At 40.7% G+C, this 18,137-nt stretch overlaps 1 protein-coding gene across 12 annotated transcripts in view; it reads right to left on the bottom strand.

Annotated features, from left to right (window-relative positions):
* Positions 1 to 694: 694 nt before the first annotated feature.
* Positions 695 to 18,137, bottom strand: part of RUFY3 (RUN and FYVE domain containing 3) — an 81,492-nt gene continuing 64,049 nt past the window's right edge. For 4 of the 12 annotated variants that reach the window (XM_075997906.1, XM_075997910.1, XM_075997909.1 and 1 more), the window contains 8 exons: positions 17,943 to 18,110; positions 17,337 to 17,434; positions 12,949 to 13,068; positions 11,110 to 11,209; positions 8,557 to 8,621; positions 5,641 to 5,668; positions 4,494 to 4,562; positions 695 to 2,401 (listed from right to left, as the gene is read on the bottom strand). In XM_075997906.1, coding sequence (XP_075854021.1) covers positions 2,258 to 2,401; positions 4,494 to 4,562; positions 5,641 to 5,668; positions 8,557 to 8,621; positions 11,110 to 11,209; positions 12,949 to 13,068; positions 17,337 to 17,434; positions 17,943 to 18,110 — 792 coding nt within the window. In that variant the 3' untranslated portion in view covers positions 695 to 2,257. The other 8 variants (XM_075997914.1, XM_075997915.1, XM_075997907.1 and 5 more) reach the window with 7 other exon arrangements.

Genomic DNA, 18,137 nt, shown 5'->3' on the forward strand with positions numbered 1-18,137 from the left:
GAAGATGGGTATACATATCTTCCTTTGTGTGAAGCTGCACTAACTACAGATCTTTGGGTTTTGTTTTTAAAAAAAACTTTTCTTTAAAGGCTATAGTGGCCAGCCGTAGTGGCTCACGTCTATAATCCTAGCACTGTGGGAGGCAGAGGCAGGAGGATCGCTCATGGTCAGGAGTTCGAAACCAGCCTGAGCAAGAGTGAGACCCTCATCTCTACTAAAAATAGAAAGAAATCAATTGACCAACTCAAAATATACATATAAAAGAAAAAACCTAGCCAGGCATGGTGCTGCATGCCTGTAGTCCCAGCTACTTAGGAGGCTGAGGCAGCAGGATCACTTGAGCCCAGGAGTTTGAGGTCACTGTGAGCTAGGCTGATGTCACGGCACTCTAGTCAGGGCAACAAAGTGAGACTCTTGTCTCAAAAACAAAATAAAATAAAGGCTAAATAGCTATATGTTCAATTTTAAGTAAAATCTCAGGTGACTATTACTCCATTTTATGAAGCTGCCTATTTTAGATATAAAAGTAATTATTAAATAACTTTTACTAATTTAGGATAATTCCCATTTTATCCATTTTTGTTCCCCACATTATGTGCACCACCTAAAAGAGTGCTGGCTCCTAAGGTGAACAAAAAATGAGAATGGACTCTCAAAAATATTATTTAGGGGTAAAAAAGACAACAAACTAGGCTAGAATTATTAGATTTTATTTTTACCTTGTATTCTTCAACTTCACTAAGTAACAGGCCAGACTTCCGGAATAACAACTCTTCCCCAGGCTGTAGCCCTTTCTAGGAGACAGAATTTATCAAATAACATGGTTCCAGATGTTTCCACCCCAGAATTCTAAACTAGTCACAAGAATCGTATCTTCTTGGATCTTCATTGTAATCACACAATTGAGACACATGCAACATAATCAAAATAGTATATACCATTTCTTTCCTTCCCTTGCTGAATACACTTCCTCCTTCCCCCAAAGAGTTTGTTACTGAGATGTTTGAGCACGGTCAGCTCTCCACATCCATCTATAGATTCAAACCAAGTGCTGATTAAACATAGGTGGAAAAATAATTCCACAAAGCTCCAAAAGAGCAAACTTTAAAACACCAAGTGCACCAAGGCCTATGCTCAAGCCACACAGATGAAATGATGTGTAGGCATTGCATTCAGTAGTGTAAGCAACCCAGAGATGATTTGAAGCATGTAGGTCAGACGCAAATACTGCGCCACTTTATGTAAGGGACTTGAGCACTCGTGGAACCCCCATGGGTAATGGGGGTGACTGCACTGCCCTTTCCGAGAAGCCTGTCTACCAGCTCTGATTTGGGGCTCAGAATAAGGAATCCTTTATTCAAGAAATAATCTGATAGTCTGAGCTAATTGTTCTCAGCCATCAACAAATTAAACTTGTTTTACTCTATCCCTGACTTGACTTTGTTTTAAACAATATTTGCTGTTTGGAAAAGTCAAACCCTATCTTTAAAACAATTTCCATTATAATTTACGAGGAGGGAGGAGCCAGCTGGTTTGTGGTAGGAGATTCTGAAAAGGGCAGATAGTTACTTTTGAAGTCATTAAATAGAAAAATGACAAATATTCTTCTAATAATGAAAACCTTTGTAGGCCAAGACCAGGATATTCTGGTCCTGAAATTATAATATATTACAATATTGTTTTCAATACATTCAGAATTTATATTATTCTTTAGTTTCTTTTCCCTGAGTTTGAGTTCACAGTTTGGTAGAGATACTTAAAGAGGTAGTTGGTGGGGGTGAAGAGGAAACAAAGTTGTCTAACAGCACCTGGGAAAATATGTAACATCTGTCATTTTGATCTCAATGAACATTTCTTTGTCTCCGTTGACTCTGCAAATGCAACAGGGAGACGATCATCTTCCTTTTTATTCTTACCTGCTTGGACTCTATTACTTCCCCCCCCCCCAGTAGTATTAACTCTACTCATAAAAATGAATAGCCTTTCCAAAGATAGGCTATAAAATACACCCTTCAAAGTGGGGCTGTTTAGATTTAGAAGCCTCGGCTGAGTAACTTTTATTCATACAGTCATTAGGGAAAATGAGCAAAATTTCTAGCACCCCCAACTGCCTTTCTCCCTGGACCTAGTTTACTTAAATCATTCCTGTCAACTGTCTAGTTGATTCTAAGGCCTGGGCATTAGGGGACGCTGACGTCTAACACAGGGGGAGAATGGCCCTGCGTGAACATGCGGGTCCAGGTCTCAGCCTCCAGTCTTAGGACGGGCTGGTGGAATACTGCTTCATCAAATGCTTGTGACAGGGATTGCAAACTCGCTCAGGCTTGATACTTGAAGGAAGAGGCAGTTCATTTGTTGAACAGGCATCGCAGAAGGTTCCCGTGCAGTTCTTACACACATTCTGCAAAGAGAAGAGCAGGTTAGGTGGGAAACTGAAGAGGAGCAAGGCATAAGGATGCATGGGTTATAACGGGCCAAATACAGTAAATACTCAACGCCTCATCAAGTATTGACTGAATGTTTGCTATGTGCCAGGTAGTATCTGATCAAACGCTGTCCCAATCTACAACGAAACTCAGTCTAATTCTTTTATTCATTTATTTTTTTAAGACAGAATCTCGCTTTGTTGCCCAGGCTAGAGTGAGTGCCGTGGCAAATGTCAGCCTAGCTCACAGCAACCTCAAACTCCTGGGCTCAAGCGATCCTCCTGCCTCAGCCTCCCGAGTAGCTGGGACTACAGGCATGCGCCACCATGCCCGGCTAATTTTTTTCTATATATATTAGTTGGCCAATTAATTTGTTTCTATTTATAGTAGAGACGGGGTCTCGCTCTTGCTCAGGCTGGTTTTGAACTCCTGACCTTGAGCAATCCGCCTGCCTCGACCTCCTACAGTGCTAGGGTTACAGGGGTGAGCCACCGCGCCCGGCCAGGCTAATTCTTAAATGTAAATGAAAAGCAGCAGCAGAATTCAAAAGGATAAAACACAAACTAAGTTCATCTTTGGAATACATTTCACACTTCTGTTCCCTATATTCACTTTTAGGTAGGCGAATTCTAAAACTAGCTTGCAAAGACCTAAGTATACTTCAAATAAGTCAGTGAACTGGCAGTGGATTGGGGTGGACGTCCTAGGATTCAAAAACCTTGAGTACAAACTGAAAGTACAATTCCTACTACCCTGACGTGCGTGATGCTTCCCTGTGGCGCTCTGCAAGCGCCCCGCGGGACCGGACGTCTGTGCCGCAGGGCTCAGCTTCCCACTCCCGCGTGAACCTCCAGCGGCCAAGCCCAGGAAAGCGCACGGTCACTGAGGCAGAGGGACTGGCCGGCTGTGACGCATGTGTGCACGCAGGGCTCAAGGGTCCTCTATGAAAGGCAGTGAAGGACGATTTCCCCTGTGAAATGCTACTTTCACCCCAAATAATTCATCTGCCTGAGCGTACAGAAGAGTAGGGGGACACTTTTATTTGCCTGAAAAGAATTTTCCTCTGACATACTGAAGTTATTTTGCATGGCTCAGAAGAGAAAAACCAGAATTAGATTAGCAGTTTCTTCTATTTTAGAACATATTTCTATAATAACAACTTCTAATTCTATAAAGATGGTTCATCTGATTCTGTGAATTTAAGACTAGGTCATATTATAATTTTACTTGTTAAAACTCAGCATGATCACAAGTGGTGGCGTGTGGGTTGTAATCTAGAATTTGAGCACATCTCCTGTATCTCTTCCAAGCACTGTTTCATACATTCATTTCTGCATGCCATTTCTTGGGCATCTACTGTGGACTGAGTACCATATTAGACACTGGGGGATACCACGGTGAGTCAGACGCAGTTGCAGCCATCAAGAGCACTCGTTCCTTCCGAACGCTTCCTTCACTCCGCCTGCTCTAGGGCAACGCACTGGGAAGGGGCTCGGCCAGAGACTCGAGGATGCGCGAGGAAAGCAAGTGGTCTGTGGGGAGCACCTTTCCGTGTGTTCCGAGCAGGAGGCAGGGCTCGGACTGTACACTTTGGAGCCAAAGCCAGGTTGAAACTGGACTTCACCACTTATGACTAGAGTAACTTTGGGAAATGCACTTAAAATCTCTGAGCCCAAGGTTCTTCATTTATAGCACGACAGCTACAAAGGACGTAAGCTTCGCGAGGACAGAGACTTGGTCTACTTTGTTCATCACTCTTTCTCTAGCACACAGGACAGCACATTCTACACAGTGGGCACTCAATAAATATTTATAAATTTATTTCTGCTTATTTGTTTTAAACTGTGTGTATAGTTATTTGTTTTTATTTTATGGGGATTTACTGACATGAATGATGATGACTGAAAAAGAACAGGTGTCTGGTAAGTGCTTGCTCCTGCTTTTCACCCTACCCGGCGCTGGGAGTCCACCCTGCACCCCACACGGCCAGGCCCCTGGCATCCCCGGGAAGTGAGTGGTACGGTGGGCGGCACCTATGAGGAACTCTTCCTTTCTCACCACGGTTACCTTTGATGGGCCGCCGTCTTCGTGGCATAGCTGACACACCTGTGGCTTTGCAGGGAGCAGTGGCTGATCCTAAACCGCAATGAACCAATCAGTATCCCTTAGTGCTTGAAACATTAATACTTTCAGAAAATGCATCTTCTAGCAACAAAATTAATATCACCACAATACAGACCATGTAGAAACTAAACAAATAAATTACATATATAATCCTACCCCCTTATATAACTCTGATAATCTTATCATTAGCCTTCTACTTTTAATTTATATTTATGCAAGTAACATGTAATTTTATTTCTAAAAAAAATTGAGGCATATAAAAGTGCTAAGTAAAAAGTTTTAAAAACTGTCCAATCCCAGCTGTGTGAGGTGGCTCATGTCTGTAATCCCAACACTTTAGGAGGCTGGCGTGGGAGGATTGCTTTAGGCTAAGAATTTGAGATCAGCCTGGGCAACATAGTAAGACACCCATCTCTACAAAAAATTTTTTTTTAAATTAGCTGGATGTGGGCATGGTGGTATGCACCTGCAGTCCTTGCTACCCATGGGAGGCTGAGGTGGGAGGATCACCTGAGCCTAGGAGTTCGAGGCTGCACTGAGCTATGATCACACCACTGCATTCCAGCCTGGGTGACAGAGTGAGACCCTGTCTCTAAAAACAAAAAATACAACTGTCCCAACCCTCTTGTTTCACTCTACCATTGAGAATGGAAAGCAATAGGCTTTATTTTATATCCCAATAGTTAAGTGACGGGCTGATGCAGACATAGTTGTATTTATCGTCTTTCTCATGGGCTTGTCATACACTATTATATTTGCAAAATGTACACAACCATTTATGTTACCTTATTTCTAAGTGATCAAAACATTTTCCCCCCTCATTTTATATAAGGGAGGTAAAGTGAGCTCTCTTAGATCTCATGTCAGAGATAATTTCAAATAAGTGGTAACTGCTATTTACTAAGCAAATTGTTCAAAGCTGGGCTACTTCCTGCGAGAGCTTTAGGCAACACATGTTTGTTCAGGGTATTGTTAAAAAGATGCCACACAGAGAACTATACCCATTCATCCTCCCATGTTTACTGGCTAGGCATGGTACAGTCAACTTCTTAATTTATACAAGACGTTTTAAAACAAGAGGCTCTGTTACCTGTTCATCCATAGGGTGAGACTGCAGCCTATAATTAAAAACAGTAACAAATACCAACTTAGTATACTTTTGTTTCTATCATCTCAATAAAAAGCTCAGAAGACATACACTTTGTCAACTAGGTAATGCTGTAGTTGTTTTATATGGTTTGGGAACAACATAATTAATTATTCATTTTGACCTCAAAGGAGAAGAAATTTTGGTGGTTAAATCTGTAACTAGAATCTGACTCTTGGACCTACACTATGGTTTCCACTTAAAAACAGATTTAGAGTAATACTTTACATTTCCTTTTATTATCAAGAAAATAGCATTTATGTTTTCCAACGTGTAAAACTCCAATGGCCCATTGGCCATATATTTTAGTAGCTTTTAAAATATCTGATATTATGGAAATCTATCATTATCACATGTCATGTGTTAGTTCCCTCTCCAAAATATTCTTAAAATGTGAGCTTTAGCAAATTCATCAAGGAAAGGGAATGAATGAGATTGTCATGAAAACCCATGTTGAAATATTTCTGCATGAGACTAACTTGAGCTAACCTTGATTTTCCTAACATAGAGTCTAAACAAGAGAATCAAAGCACACGCTTGGTTATGGGGAAAATGCACCACAGATTACAATGGTTCCTACTCTTTGGTCAAGTGGCAGTGTGACCACCAGACATATACCATGGGGTGACCAGGTTTTCAGATGTTTCTTGGACCACAAGAGAAAGTCCCGGGAGACTGGTATGTCTTACGATTCCAGTTCTGGCCAGAATAGGTCCTGGAAGCTGCTGTATTATGTAGTGCAGAGACAAAGGACTTAAAAACAGAAGACATGCTAAGTAGAGGCAATCTGGGTATGTCACCCAGACTCTGTGTGCTCCTCAGGTCTCTCATCTGTAAAGTAGGAATAGATATATTTTTGTAAGGAGACAGTGAATGTGGAACTGACTTTATAAGCTGCTGAGCACAGTACAGATATACGGAAGTATTATCCTATATTCCCAGGGCCTAAATCAGAACTTGACATTTAATAGATACTCCTGATTGTCCAAATAAATGATTTCGTTTTAGTCTGGAACTAGGCTGACCCTGAAAGGCACTTGGAAGCCCTGGTTAATTTTATGGCCTTTCTAGTTCCCTTCCCTGTGCCCATGCCAATCTGTAATGTCAGATGGGCTGTAGTTCAAGGTTAGTTAACCATGCTCACTGGGAGCAAAATTAAAGACTTCAGAATCATTCTGGCCTTTGAGGCAAGGGAGGGACATTTAAGGACCTGCGCAATGACCCCGCTGTTGGACTGTGTGATTTCTCTTTTCTAGCAGCTACTTTTGCTCCAGATGGCATACTGCACACGCCTCATTCTTCAGGCAATAAAGCCCAGACAGGGACAGCTGCCCCAAATGCACACTGTACACTGTTCTCTCAAAATCCCTCTATGGGACCATTTCTCACCACTAACCGCTTGCCCTACCTTTTATTTATTTACTTTTTTTAATTTTTAATTTTTTTTTTTTTTTGAGACAGAGTCTCACTTTGTTGTCTAGGCTAGAGTGAGTGCCGTGGCATCAGCCTAGCTCACAGCAACCTCAAACTCCTGGGCTCAAGCAATCCTCCTGCCTCAGCCTCTCGAGTAGCTGGGACTACAGGTATGTGCCACCATGCCCGGCTAATTTTTTCTATATATTTTTAGTTGGCCAATTAATTTCTATTTATAGTAGAGACGGGGTCTCGCTCTCACTCAGGCTGGTTTCCAACTCCTGACCTTGAGCGATCCTCCCGCCTCGGCCTCCCAGAGTGCTAGGATTACAGGCGTGAGCCACCTCGCCCGGCCTTGCCCTACCTTTTAAAATAGATTTTTATTTTTAGAGCAGTTTTAGGTTCACAGCAAAATTAAGTAGAAAGTAGACAGATTTCCCTTATACCTCCTGCCCCACCCCTAGCCTCTTTATAAACTCCCCCCACCAGAGTGGCACATTTGCTACAACTGATCAGCCTACCCTAACATGGCAGTATCACCTGGAATCCATGGTTTATACGGGGCTCACACTTGGTGCTGCACGTTCTATGGGTCTGGACAACTGTATAATGACATGTATCTACTGTTACAGTGTCATACAGAATAGTTTCACCGCCCTAAAAGTTCCCCTATGCTCTGCCTGCTCATGCCCACCTTCCTCTAACCCCTGGCAAACACTGACATTTTTTTTTTTGCCGCCTCTATGGTTTTGCCTTTTCCAGAATGTCATATAGTTGGATCCCCTTCATTTTTTAATGCAGTGGCACTATGCAATACTTTGTTATATTTCTAGCCTCCTAAAATAACTGTTAAAAGTCAGCTTCCTTGAAATAACCCTATACTCTTCACAGTGAGCAAATCAGCTGAAGAGTTAAGATAAAGGAATGAAGTTAAGCTGTTTGAGATTCTTATGAAAAGGAGAAATGGGGAAAGGGAAATGAGAATACCTATTTGAAATTTAACAGACTTGTGGAAACAAGTCATAGTCAAATCCACTGAGAACCTAGGACATGCTATGACTTACGCTTCATTCTCTTGGAATACTATTTAGGTAAAGGTGAGAAATGATCTTTTAAGTGATAATTTGAGTTTGAGGATTAATCAGGGAAGAGTCAGAGGACAACCTGATCACCTTTCTTTCTTCTGAAATGGCCTAATGGGTTTGCTTTAATACATATTATATGGTTTATGATTTATTCATTTTTCCCTTCAAAATGTCTTTGTTTTTTCTTTTTTAGAAAGCTTAGCAAGTTATTAAGATGTCTTTCTGGTATATTAGTATTGTTAATATAAGTCAGTGTTTGGTTTGTGTCAATGTCAACGTTTACCAAAATCTTCCTGTTTCCCATCACTCCAAGATAACTCTACATCTTAAATACTAAGTTAAATATTTAATTAACAAATACCTGTGGTTTTCTTCCAGGGACTTTTTTAGTTTAACATTTTCCTCTTGAATTTTGTGCTTCCCGTCCTGCCAAAAGAAAACAGCCCAATTTATTAATTATTCAGAATGGCAAACGACGATGATGTTACAGACATTTTACAATGCCTCAGTTTGGGTATAAAGCTAAGAAGCATTATAAAGGACGACTAACTTTCAAGCATGTTTCCTCCTCATTCTTTGCTCCAACTAGTGTCTTAACTACTCTGATTAAGTTTGCAACTTATTATTTTCAGAGTAGATATTTTCTTAAATTCCTGAGATTCAAAGAAAGCTTAGAATGTATTATATATTCTTGCAAAGTGGGCTCAAGGTATCAAAGTTACTTCTTATGAGAAATACAATGTTTTTCCTGAGTGAGCTCTGAAAAACTGGTAAAGCCAAGCATGGCCATGTCTAGTAGACTGTATAATCCTCTGGACACTAATCCAGTGGATGCCCCAAAGCTACAACTTCTCCACCCTGTACAACTCAAGTTTTCTACTCTGAAGGAGCAATGTAAAGTTCTAAATTACACTTCTGCCAATACTCTTAAACCCTGCCTGGAAGTCTTTGGGGACAAATTCTTTCTGTGGCATACACACACTGCTGCCTGCCTTGAAATGCTGCCCATCTGCAACAGTGGAATGTGTGTGGGGGGTGGTGGAGGGGGGGTGTTTCTCTTTTGGAGATGGGGTCTTGCTATGTTACCCTCAAACACCTGGGCTCAAAGGGTCCTCCCGCCTCAGGCTCCCGAATAGCTGGGGTTACAGGAATGTGCTGCTGTGCCCAGCTTGAGTGTGTGTTCTTAGATCACTCAGGTATCAAGGAAGAGAGGTCAGCGCAGTATTTACCAAAACTCCACTGTGGGGAAATGAAAAACTGGAAAACTTAAAGCCTTATAGAAAAATAGGTAAGATGGGCCAAGATTTTAAGTAAATCTCTGTAAACCCTTTAGATTTCATGTTCACTAATCTGAAATTAAAAAAGACAGTGTGCTACACAGAGTAGTTCTTTGTGCTTCAAATAATCAGTTAATAGGTACTATATATGTCCATGAACCATTCTTTTCTACTCTCCAGCAAATCAGCAGCTTACTCTCTAGAAATTTTAAATAAGAAACTTATGAATTTGCCCTGTTTTGTTATATATAATAGGTACATGAAGAAGGCGATTTTCCCCATGTTTGTCTGCACTATTTGAAGAAGGTGGCTGCTGCCTCCTGGGTTCCAGACACGACCTTATGCAATTTTGGCTCCTTCACGTCGACAGGTGCTGGAAGTCTCTCCTTTGAAAACCGTTCTGCAGAAATATCTACTTTTGCTCTTTAAACCACTCTATTTCACTTTCCCTTCCTCAAACCAAGTCTCCTCTCTTTCTACTGATTCCCATGAGAAGTTTCTTGTACATACTCAAACTGAAATCCTCATGATTTTGAAAAAGATACACACAAACAAATCCACATTTAAGAAAATTCTGTTAAAGGAGAATTCAGGGGTTAGGGAGGGATTATTGTACCATATTATTATTATTATTTTTGAGACAGAGTCTCGCTTTGTTGCCCAGGCTAGAGTGAGTGCCATGGCGTCAGCCTAGCTCACAGCAACCTCAAACTCCTGGGCTCAAGCAATCCTTCTGCCTCAGCCTCCTGAGTAGCTGGGACCACAGGCATATGCCACCATGCCCAGCTAATTTTTTCTATATATATTAGCTGGCCAATTAATTTCTTTCTGTTTATAGTAGAGACGAGGTCTCACTCTTGCTCAGGCTGGTTTTGAACTCCTGACCTGGAGCAATCCGCCTGCCTCAGCCTCCCAGAGTGCTAGGATTACAGGCGTGAGCCACTGCGCCCGGCCAGTATCATATTATTAAAAGTATTAGCAGGCCGGGCGCTGTGGCTCACGCCTGTAATCCTAGCTCTTGGGAGGCCGAGGCGGGCGGATTGCTCAAGGTCAGGAGTTCAAAACCAGCCTGAGCAAGAGCGAGACCCCGTCTCCACTATAAACAGAAAGAAATTAATTGGCCAACTGATATATATATATAAAAAATTAGCCAGGCATAGTGGCACATGCCTGTAGTCCCAGCTACTCGGGAGGCTGAGGCAGAAGGATCACTCGAGCCCAGGAGTTTGAGGTTGCTGTGAGCTAGGCTGACGCCACGGCACTCACTCTAGCCTGGACAACAAAGTGAGACTCTGTCTCAAAAAAAAAAAAAAAAAAAAAAAAAAGTATTAGCAGATTCCAGGAAACACATATTTTTGTTAAGATATCACAATAATCTTACTAAAAAATTTAAAAGGGAAAAGAGTGTCACTGGAAGTTATGATTATTAAACTCCCCCTTTCCAAATGAAATCACGTTAGAAAGAGTGTCCTAGAGGCAGACTCAGAATCAGGCTTTCATCCATCACTAGTTGCTGTCTACGTGCTCGAGGCCATAGCGAGTATGTGATCCATGAAAGAACATGGACAGGCCCGGAAAATAGCCGCTAAAATTCAAATTAAAATTAATTAAATTAACAAGGGAATAGCAAATATTACCATCTTGGGTTCTGGCTTCTGAGAACCCTTCCCTGGGATGTTCCTGTTGTTTTGAAATCTTCTTTCTTTTTCCTGTTTTAGTTCTAATTCAAGCTGGTTCCTGGGATAGGTAGGAGAGGAAAAGGATAAAAATTTGCATTCTATACTCCTATTCTCTAAAGAATAAGAAACCCTTTTCTAAAGTTAAGAAATTGAATTTTTTTTTTTTTTTTAGACAGAGTCTCACTCTGTTGCCCGGGCTAGAGTGCCAGGGCGTCAGCCTAGCTCACAGCAACCTCAAACTCCTGGGCTCAAGCAATCCTTCTGCCTCAGCCTCCCGAGTAGCCAGGACTACAGGCATGCGCCACCGTGCCTGGCTAATTTTTTTTTTTTTTTTTTTTTTGAGACAGAGTCTCACTCTGTTACCCAGGCTAGAGTGAGTGCCATGGCGTCAGCCTAGCTCACAGCAACCTCAAACTCCTGGGCTCAAGCGATTCTGCTGCCTCAGCCTCCCGAGTAGCTGGGACTACAGGCATGCACCACCATGCCCGGCTAATTTTTTCTATATATATTAGTTGGCCAATTAATTTCTTTCTGTTTATAGTAGAGACGAGGTCTCACTCTTGCTCAGGCTGGTTTTGAACTCCTGACCTTGAGCAATCCGCCCGCCTCGGCCTCCCAGAGAGCTAGGATTACAGGCGTGAGCCACCGCGCCCGGCCTAATTTTTTTTTAATATATATTTTTAGTTGGCCAATTAATTTCTTTCTATTTTTAGTAGAGACGAGTCTTGCTCTTCCTCAGGCTGGTTTCCAACTCCTGACCTTAAGCGATCCTCCTGCCTCGACCTCCCAGAGTGCTAGGATTATAGGCGTGAGCCACCGTGCCCGGCCTAGTAATTGAATTTTAATACTTGATTAATAACAAATTACTAGGCACATATGGACAACCAAGCTTTAAAGTACTAAAATACAATAAAACCAATAACACTGAGATACATAAAACATGTTAAATCCTTCTTGGATGATTAAGACTGTACTTTAGGATCCCCCAGTGCCTGACGGCCACCACTCTGAATATCACTATTTTATATTAACTCTTAACAAAGAGTTGTAGCCAACTGAATGACCAGCAGTAGGATGTGCTATAAATGAAATACAGTATTTTTAAATTTTCAGCAAGACATACAGATGTTATAGTTCCATTTTATATTAAATAGCTGGTCTCTCTTTACAGTTATGTATTCAATCCCCAGTTACACTCTCAACCACTAGTGTCTTAGTAACCATGGGCTTTATATCCAACAAAGTTCTATTTATTTGAAGTCAGTCGCTTTGGCACAGAAATGGGTCTCATTTGAGAGATAATATGGAAAAATGGTTAAGGGCCTGAAGTTAGAGAGATAAATTTTTAAATGATAATGTTGCCACTTAGTGGCTTAACTGTATGATTTGGACACATTTAACCCCTTTGAGCTTTAATTTCATCTGAAAGTGGGGGCAGTAACATCACCTACTAGGGCCGATGTGAAGATATCAGGAGAGACTGCATGTGAAGTGCTTTGTAATGTATCTGGCACACAGTAAGAATTCCAGAAATATTAACTTATTATTAGTGTTTTGTTGGCTACTGATTACTATTTATCTGGGACCCTGAGCTCTAATTTCCTACTTTGTTGATCACAAAGGATGTTTATAGGTCTTGGGGAATGGTGATGTGTGCCAAGCTTTCTGGATTCCAGTCCCACAGGAAGGTTACCGTAAAGACAGAGCTGACGGCCAACAGTCCCGGAACCCCTTCCCTGCAGTCCAGCCTGAGAAATCCCCATGACCACCCTGCCAACTCAGGCTGCCCCTCTTCACCGCTGCCTGGTGAGCTCCTCCACCTCCAGCTGCAGACTGTTGATCTTGTCTCCGAAATCCTGTTTGAAGAGCCGGTTGTCCAACTCGGCAGACTGGCGGCCTCGCTCAGCCTGGCGCAATCTGGATGTGAGCCACATGAACTTGTGATAAAAAACAAAAGCCATGGTGGGGAGGAAGACCAAGTTCACAACACAAAATAAAATAACCCAAGGAAGATGTAGAAAGACCGAGAGAGGGGGAAAAAAAAAATCGAAGGACACAGGAAAGAACTTATGGGGGAATAAAGATGGAGAAGAAATAAATTCTAAAGAAAAGCAAGATGAAGGTGAACCAGGCAGAGGAAAAGCTGATTTTCCACTTTTTTTTTATTCTAGTACTACAGTTTACAGCCATTAGATGATAAACAATAAAACATCACTTTTTAGAAAATCCATATCCAAAGCCAACCTCAAGTACACAATAATTGAAGTTAAATCCACTTTTTTGTTTTTATTTCCTAAAAGGTTTGGTATTTTATATTTCCGGTTTACACACATAACTGGCACTTGCAAATGGGTAACTACCTTCTTATACGTGGAATTATAATGTTTTTCTTGTACTTTCTCCAAACCATACACATTAAACCATGGAACGTTATACATCAACCCCTACCCAGGCTTTCGGTTATTCTATTAGGAAAAGGTTTTGTCAGAGCTTGGCTGTCTCCTTCCTTTCCTCTCCCATCACTCACCAAGTGGTGTCTGGCTGAGTGAACAAAGAACTCAGCCCTGGGCCTGTGTAAGACCCCTGACCACATTCCCTGGAAGATCTGATGGAAATTCTCTTCTAAACATCTTATAACTTTGCACCTATAAAGAAATACGTTTTAATTTAGAAGGTAAAACATTTGGGGCTTTATATAATAGAATTTAGATGTATAGTGTAGTCCTTAAAAAGTTTGATTTTGGTGTTTGACCACTCCTTCCAAATGCTCATAGGAAAGGCAACTCTTTACCATAAAAGGTTGATGATGATAAGAATACAGTAAGAGCTATAGTTATATAGGTGCAAAATTGTAAGAACTAAAATAAGCTCAAGAACACAGGATCTTCCATGAAGTTGGTCTAAACATATGTTCTTTGACATGATTTTGGTGCAAGTCTGTGCAAGGACCTATACAAGCAGACATGAATTCTATCTTACTCTCTTAATTCTGGTTTTGCCAAGAAGGTAAAGAATTTCAAGAGCTGGGAGCAAAGGGGTTATCTTTGTCTCCACCTAAAGCAGCTGAAATGCTGCAGAGCATACCAGAATGAAAAAAAAAGAAAAAAAAACAAGTATTATGCCAAGACCTTTTGAAAGAATGAAGGCTATGTAAAGACTGTCTCTCCAAATCAAAAGTCATTTTAAAAAAAAAATCAAAGTATTTATAGGATTATTTACAATGCAAAGCCTAGAAAGGGTTAGGTCTGAAGTCACTTAGAAAAAGAAGCCCTGCTAATATTGCTTGTGGATATCTACTGGGAATCTTTATTTTTATACTAAATAATAATAAAGAATATAAGGTTATCATGTATCTATTTCCTACTTTGAAATGTTTTTCTAATAGTTAAATTATTAGTTTTCCAGAACATTTAGCAAATCCCCATCTAAAAAAAGTAACAGAAATTCTTAAGTCAGGGTTTCTAGGTAAGGAATGACAGGCAGGAAATCATCACTCATGTCTACACCTTGTCCTCTTTACTCCAACAGGAAAAGCAGGATAGATTTGAAAATATGTAGTATATTTTTTTTCAATAGGAGAAGAGTGTTTGTACTAAAATTGTTCTCTCTGAGCTACCTAAGTAGGAAGCAGAATTGCAGAAAAACGGCAGAGGTAGAAGATGAGAAATATTAGGAAGGTTTTCCCAAGCTTCCGCAGTATTATGTTATCATATGTTACCTAATTACTAACTTTATTATCTCTATGTACTTTAAAGAAATGTAAGGATGCTATTTTTGTCTTCTTTTTCAAAGTCACTAAGGCAAAAAGTTGCAAGCAATCTTGGTTACTGAGAGTAGAACTGTAGTGAAATACTAAGCACTTATCCTTGGTTTGGGGATTAAACCTATATAACAAAAGTGAAAAGGGGTCATGGCCTAGACACAAAGAACTACTTTAGAGGAGTCCAAGTTCACATGGCAGTTACTTCTAGTTCCTCACACTGCAATGGCAGAACAGGCTCGTAGATACAGACATGAACAATGCACCTAGAATCTGATATTGTCAAGGAATGGGTTGTAAAGGCATCATTAATATATGAACAGAGCTTCAGTTCCCTAGGCTTTTTTTTTAAATGGTGTTTTTATTTACTGGTCAACTCAGAAATAATTTCCCAGTTTATTTAGTATTTAATTAGGGATTTATGCCAATCTTTCTAATGCTGGGGAGACGATAAGAAAAAAACTCAACCTATATATCCAACTGCTTTTTTTAAAAGTCTGACAAATTCAAAGTCAATTTTTGGTGACATTTTATACAGAATCAGAGCTTAAACATAATAACTTTCAGATTTCTTCCTTTCACAACTAAGATGTCATATCAGACTTGCAAGGTGACCAAGTGCAAAATGCCTAATGATGTTTTGGGATCAGTTTATTTGCTGCACTATTTAAGGTCTTTGCCTGTTTCACCAAATCCTTTTCACTAAATAAAATAAAAATGAAAATGGAGTGAAAGGGGAATGAGAAAAAAGAATACACAGGAAACACAAAAATAGCAAGAGATTAAGTCAGCTTAATACTCGAAGAAACATATCATTATTTCAGTTCTGCCTGCTTTAAATCCAAGTCAAAGAGCCATGGAAAACTAGATATATTTGAACACTATAAGTGCTAAAATTGATATGTTAAATCACAAACGTATAACTGCTTATAAGCAAGTACTTAGATAACTTTATTTCCTAGGTAGACTGACACCTTTTGATTTATCAGCCATATCAGAGCTTTCAGGCTTATTTATTAATTTGCAATTAACTTTTGAATTAACATTAATATACACTATTGTTCAGGACCCTTCCAGGTTAAGAATCATCTGAATAAAATAAGTCACCCATTCATCCATTCATTCACGTGTCTACAGAATGAATGCCTTGTACATTCAAGGCACTGTGACAGGTTCCATGAGGAAACAAAAAAGATTAACCGCAAGGAGCTTACACTCTCATGAGAAGATAACAAACGTGGAAGAAGGGCTACAAGGTAAAGCAGACAGTTAGAAGTGCCATAAGCAGTGTAGACAGATACACATATACGGTTATGGGAATTCCAAGAAGGACAGATCATTTCCAGCTGGGAAAGAGGTATCAGAGGAAGCTTTAGGGAGGCGGCATTTGAACCTGAATGTAAAAGAATGTATCTGAAGAACAGGGAGTGGGAAGAGGAAGGGCAATTTTAATTGGTGGAACTAGTGGGAATGGATGGGGAAAGCGGGAAGCATGTCCCAGGACCAGTAGTTTGGCTTCACACAAGTGCAAGAAGGGTGATGAGTGGGCGTTAAAGGTGGAAATGTCCAACAACCTTGGGTGTGGTGTTACATTCAATCTTGGAGTCTCAGGCACTTCTTTTGGTTGCTGAGTCACCGGGAAAAACATGGTGGTTTCAGGAAAACGAGAGCAGCACAGGGAGAAGATGTGGTTTGGGCAGACGGAACTGTAGGTACTGGTGGAAGGGAGCTGGTCAGAGGATGAAAACCCAAGACTGGTCTCCAGATGAGGGTCAGAGCTGGAGAAACACACTGGAGGTGACAGTGAAAGCTACAGAACTATTGAGGGAAAGCAGAGAGAAAAAGGAGACAGGAGAGAGAAAAAGGTGAAAGAAGAGAGTTAAAGGGTTAAAGGAAAGGGTTAAAGAGCTGGAGAAACATACTGGAGGTGACAGTGAAAACTATGGAACTATTCAGGAGAAAGTAGAGAGAAAAAGGAGACAGGAGAGAGAAAAGAGTTAAAGAAGGGAGAGAAAGATCCAGAATACATTCTTTAGAGGACACCTATCTCCCTGTATCCCAACATCACCTCGCACCAAAGCATCCAAAAACTTTGGGGATGAACAATAAGAACACAGAATTACAAAGATGTACTTAAAAGTCCTCTTGCCCTTCTAGGTAATCTTTCTCTTAACACATAACACAGACATGCGATAAGTGCAGGTTGTGATGTTCAAAACAGTCATAAAAAGCTGACATTTCTTAAAAACATTTTCAGTCATATCTTAGAAGACACAAATAAATGTAACTGGCTTTCTTTCTACCAGCATGTCTGATGTTAAGCTGAAGGAATTTCATATACTTTCTATGTGCTGAGCATAGCGCTTTCTCTTCATTGCCAGCCCTGACAGCCCGAAATGCTTCACTGAAGAAGCAGCACTTTTACCTTTGCTCCAGTTGCTTGATGGTAGCAGCCATCTGATTAGTCTTCTCTTCCAAGCGACTGTTTAGTTCACTTTTCTGTTTTACGCCTAAGTCTGAACTCTGTTATGGAAATGAATTATAAATGATCCATACAACATAAAATATTAAAGTATAAATCATGCATGCCTTTTGTTCGAATCTAATGCTAAGTGGGAAAATCAAAATGCTCATGTGTTTGTATGTCAGTTAATTCTCAAATGGAAAAAAAAAAAGCAATGTGTTTAAAATTAGTATTGTTATATGCAGCCTTATCACAGTTACCAGAAGGTTCCCTGAGTTATCACATTCCAGTATCAAAGCTAATAGAATATATAACTCAGCTGGCATTTTAGGCTGGAGAGTAGAAATTATCTTATAGGATAAAAAAGATCCCCATCCCCTACTACAATGTAGAAAGTGGCCATGGCTTTCCAGAACAGCAAACGGGATCCTACGATGGTCTGATTCTTAACGTGGTTTACTGGAAGCTAACATCAAAACAAGATGTGACCCTTCCCTCTTGTATTTAAAGTGTGAATCTAGAGAACAAGAGGGCAGGGGGAGCCCCCTCCTCCTCCTGTGTCCCTACCTGCAGCTTGAAGGCGAGTTCGTGCTTGAGAGCCCTGAGGTCATCCAGCTGCTGCCGAAGGGACACCAGGGCGTCCTGCTTCTCACACACGTCCTTCTCCAGCATCTTCATGGCCAGCTCCATCTCCTGCCGCATGCTGATCTGGATCTCCAGTTCCTTCTCAACGTCCTGCCCCCAAAGGTAAGTAAGTACCTT

This window comes from Microcebus murinus, chromosome 26, assembly GCF_040939455.1.
Source record: "Microcebus murinus isolate Inina chromosome 26, M.murinus_Inina_mat1.0, whole genome shotgun sequence".
Lineage (NCBI taxonomy): Eukaryota > Metazoa > Chordata > Mammalia > Primates > Cheirogaleidae > Microcebus > Microcebus murinus.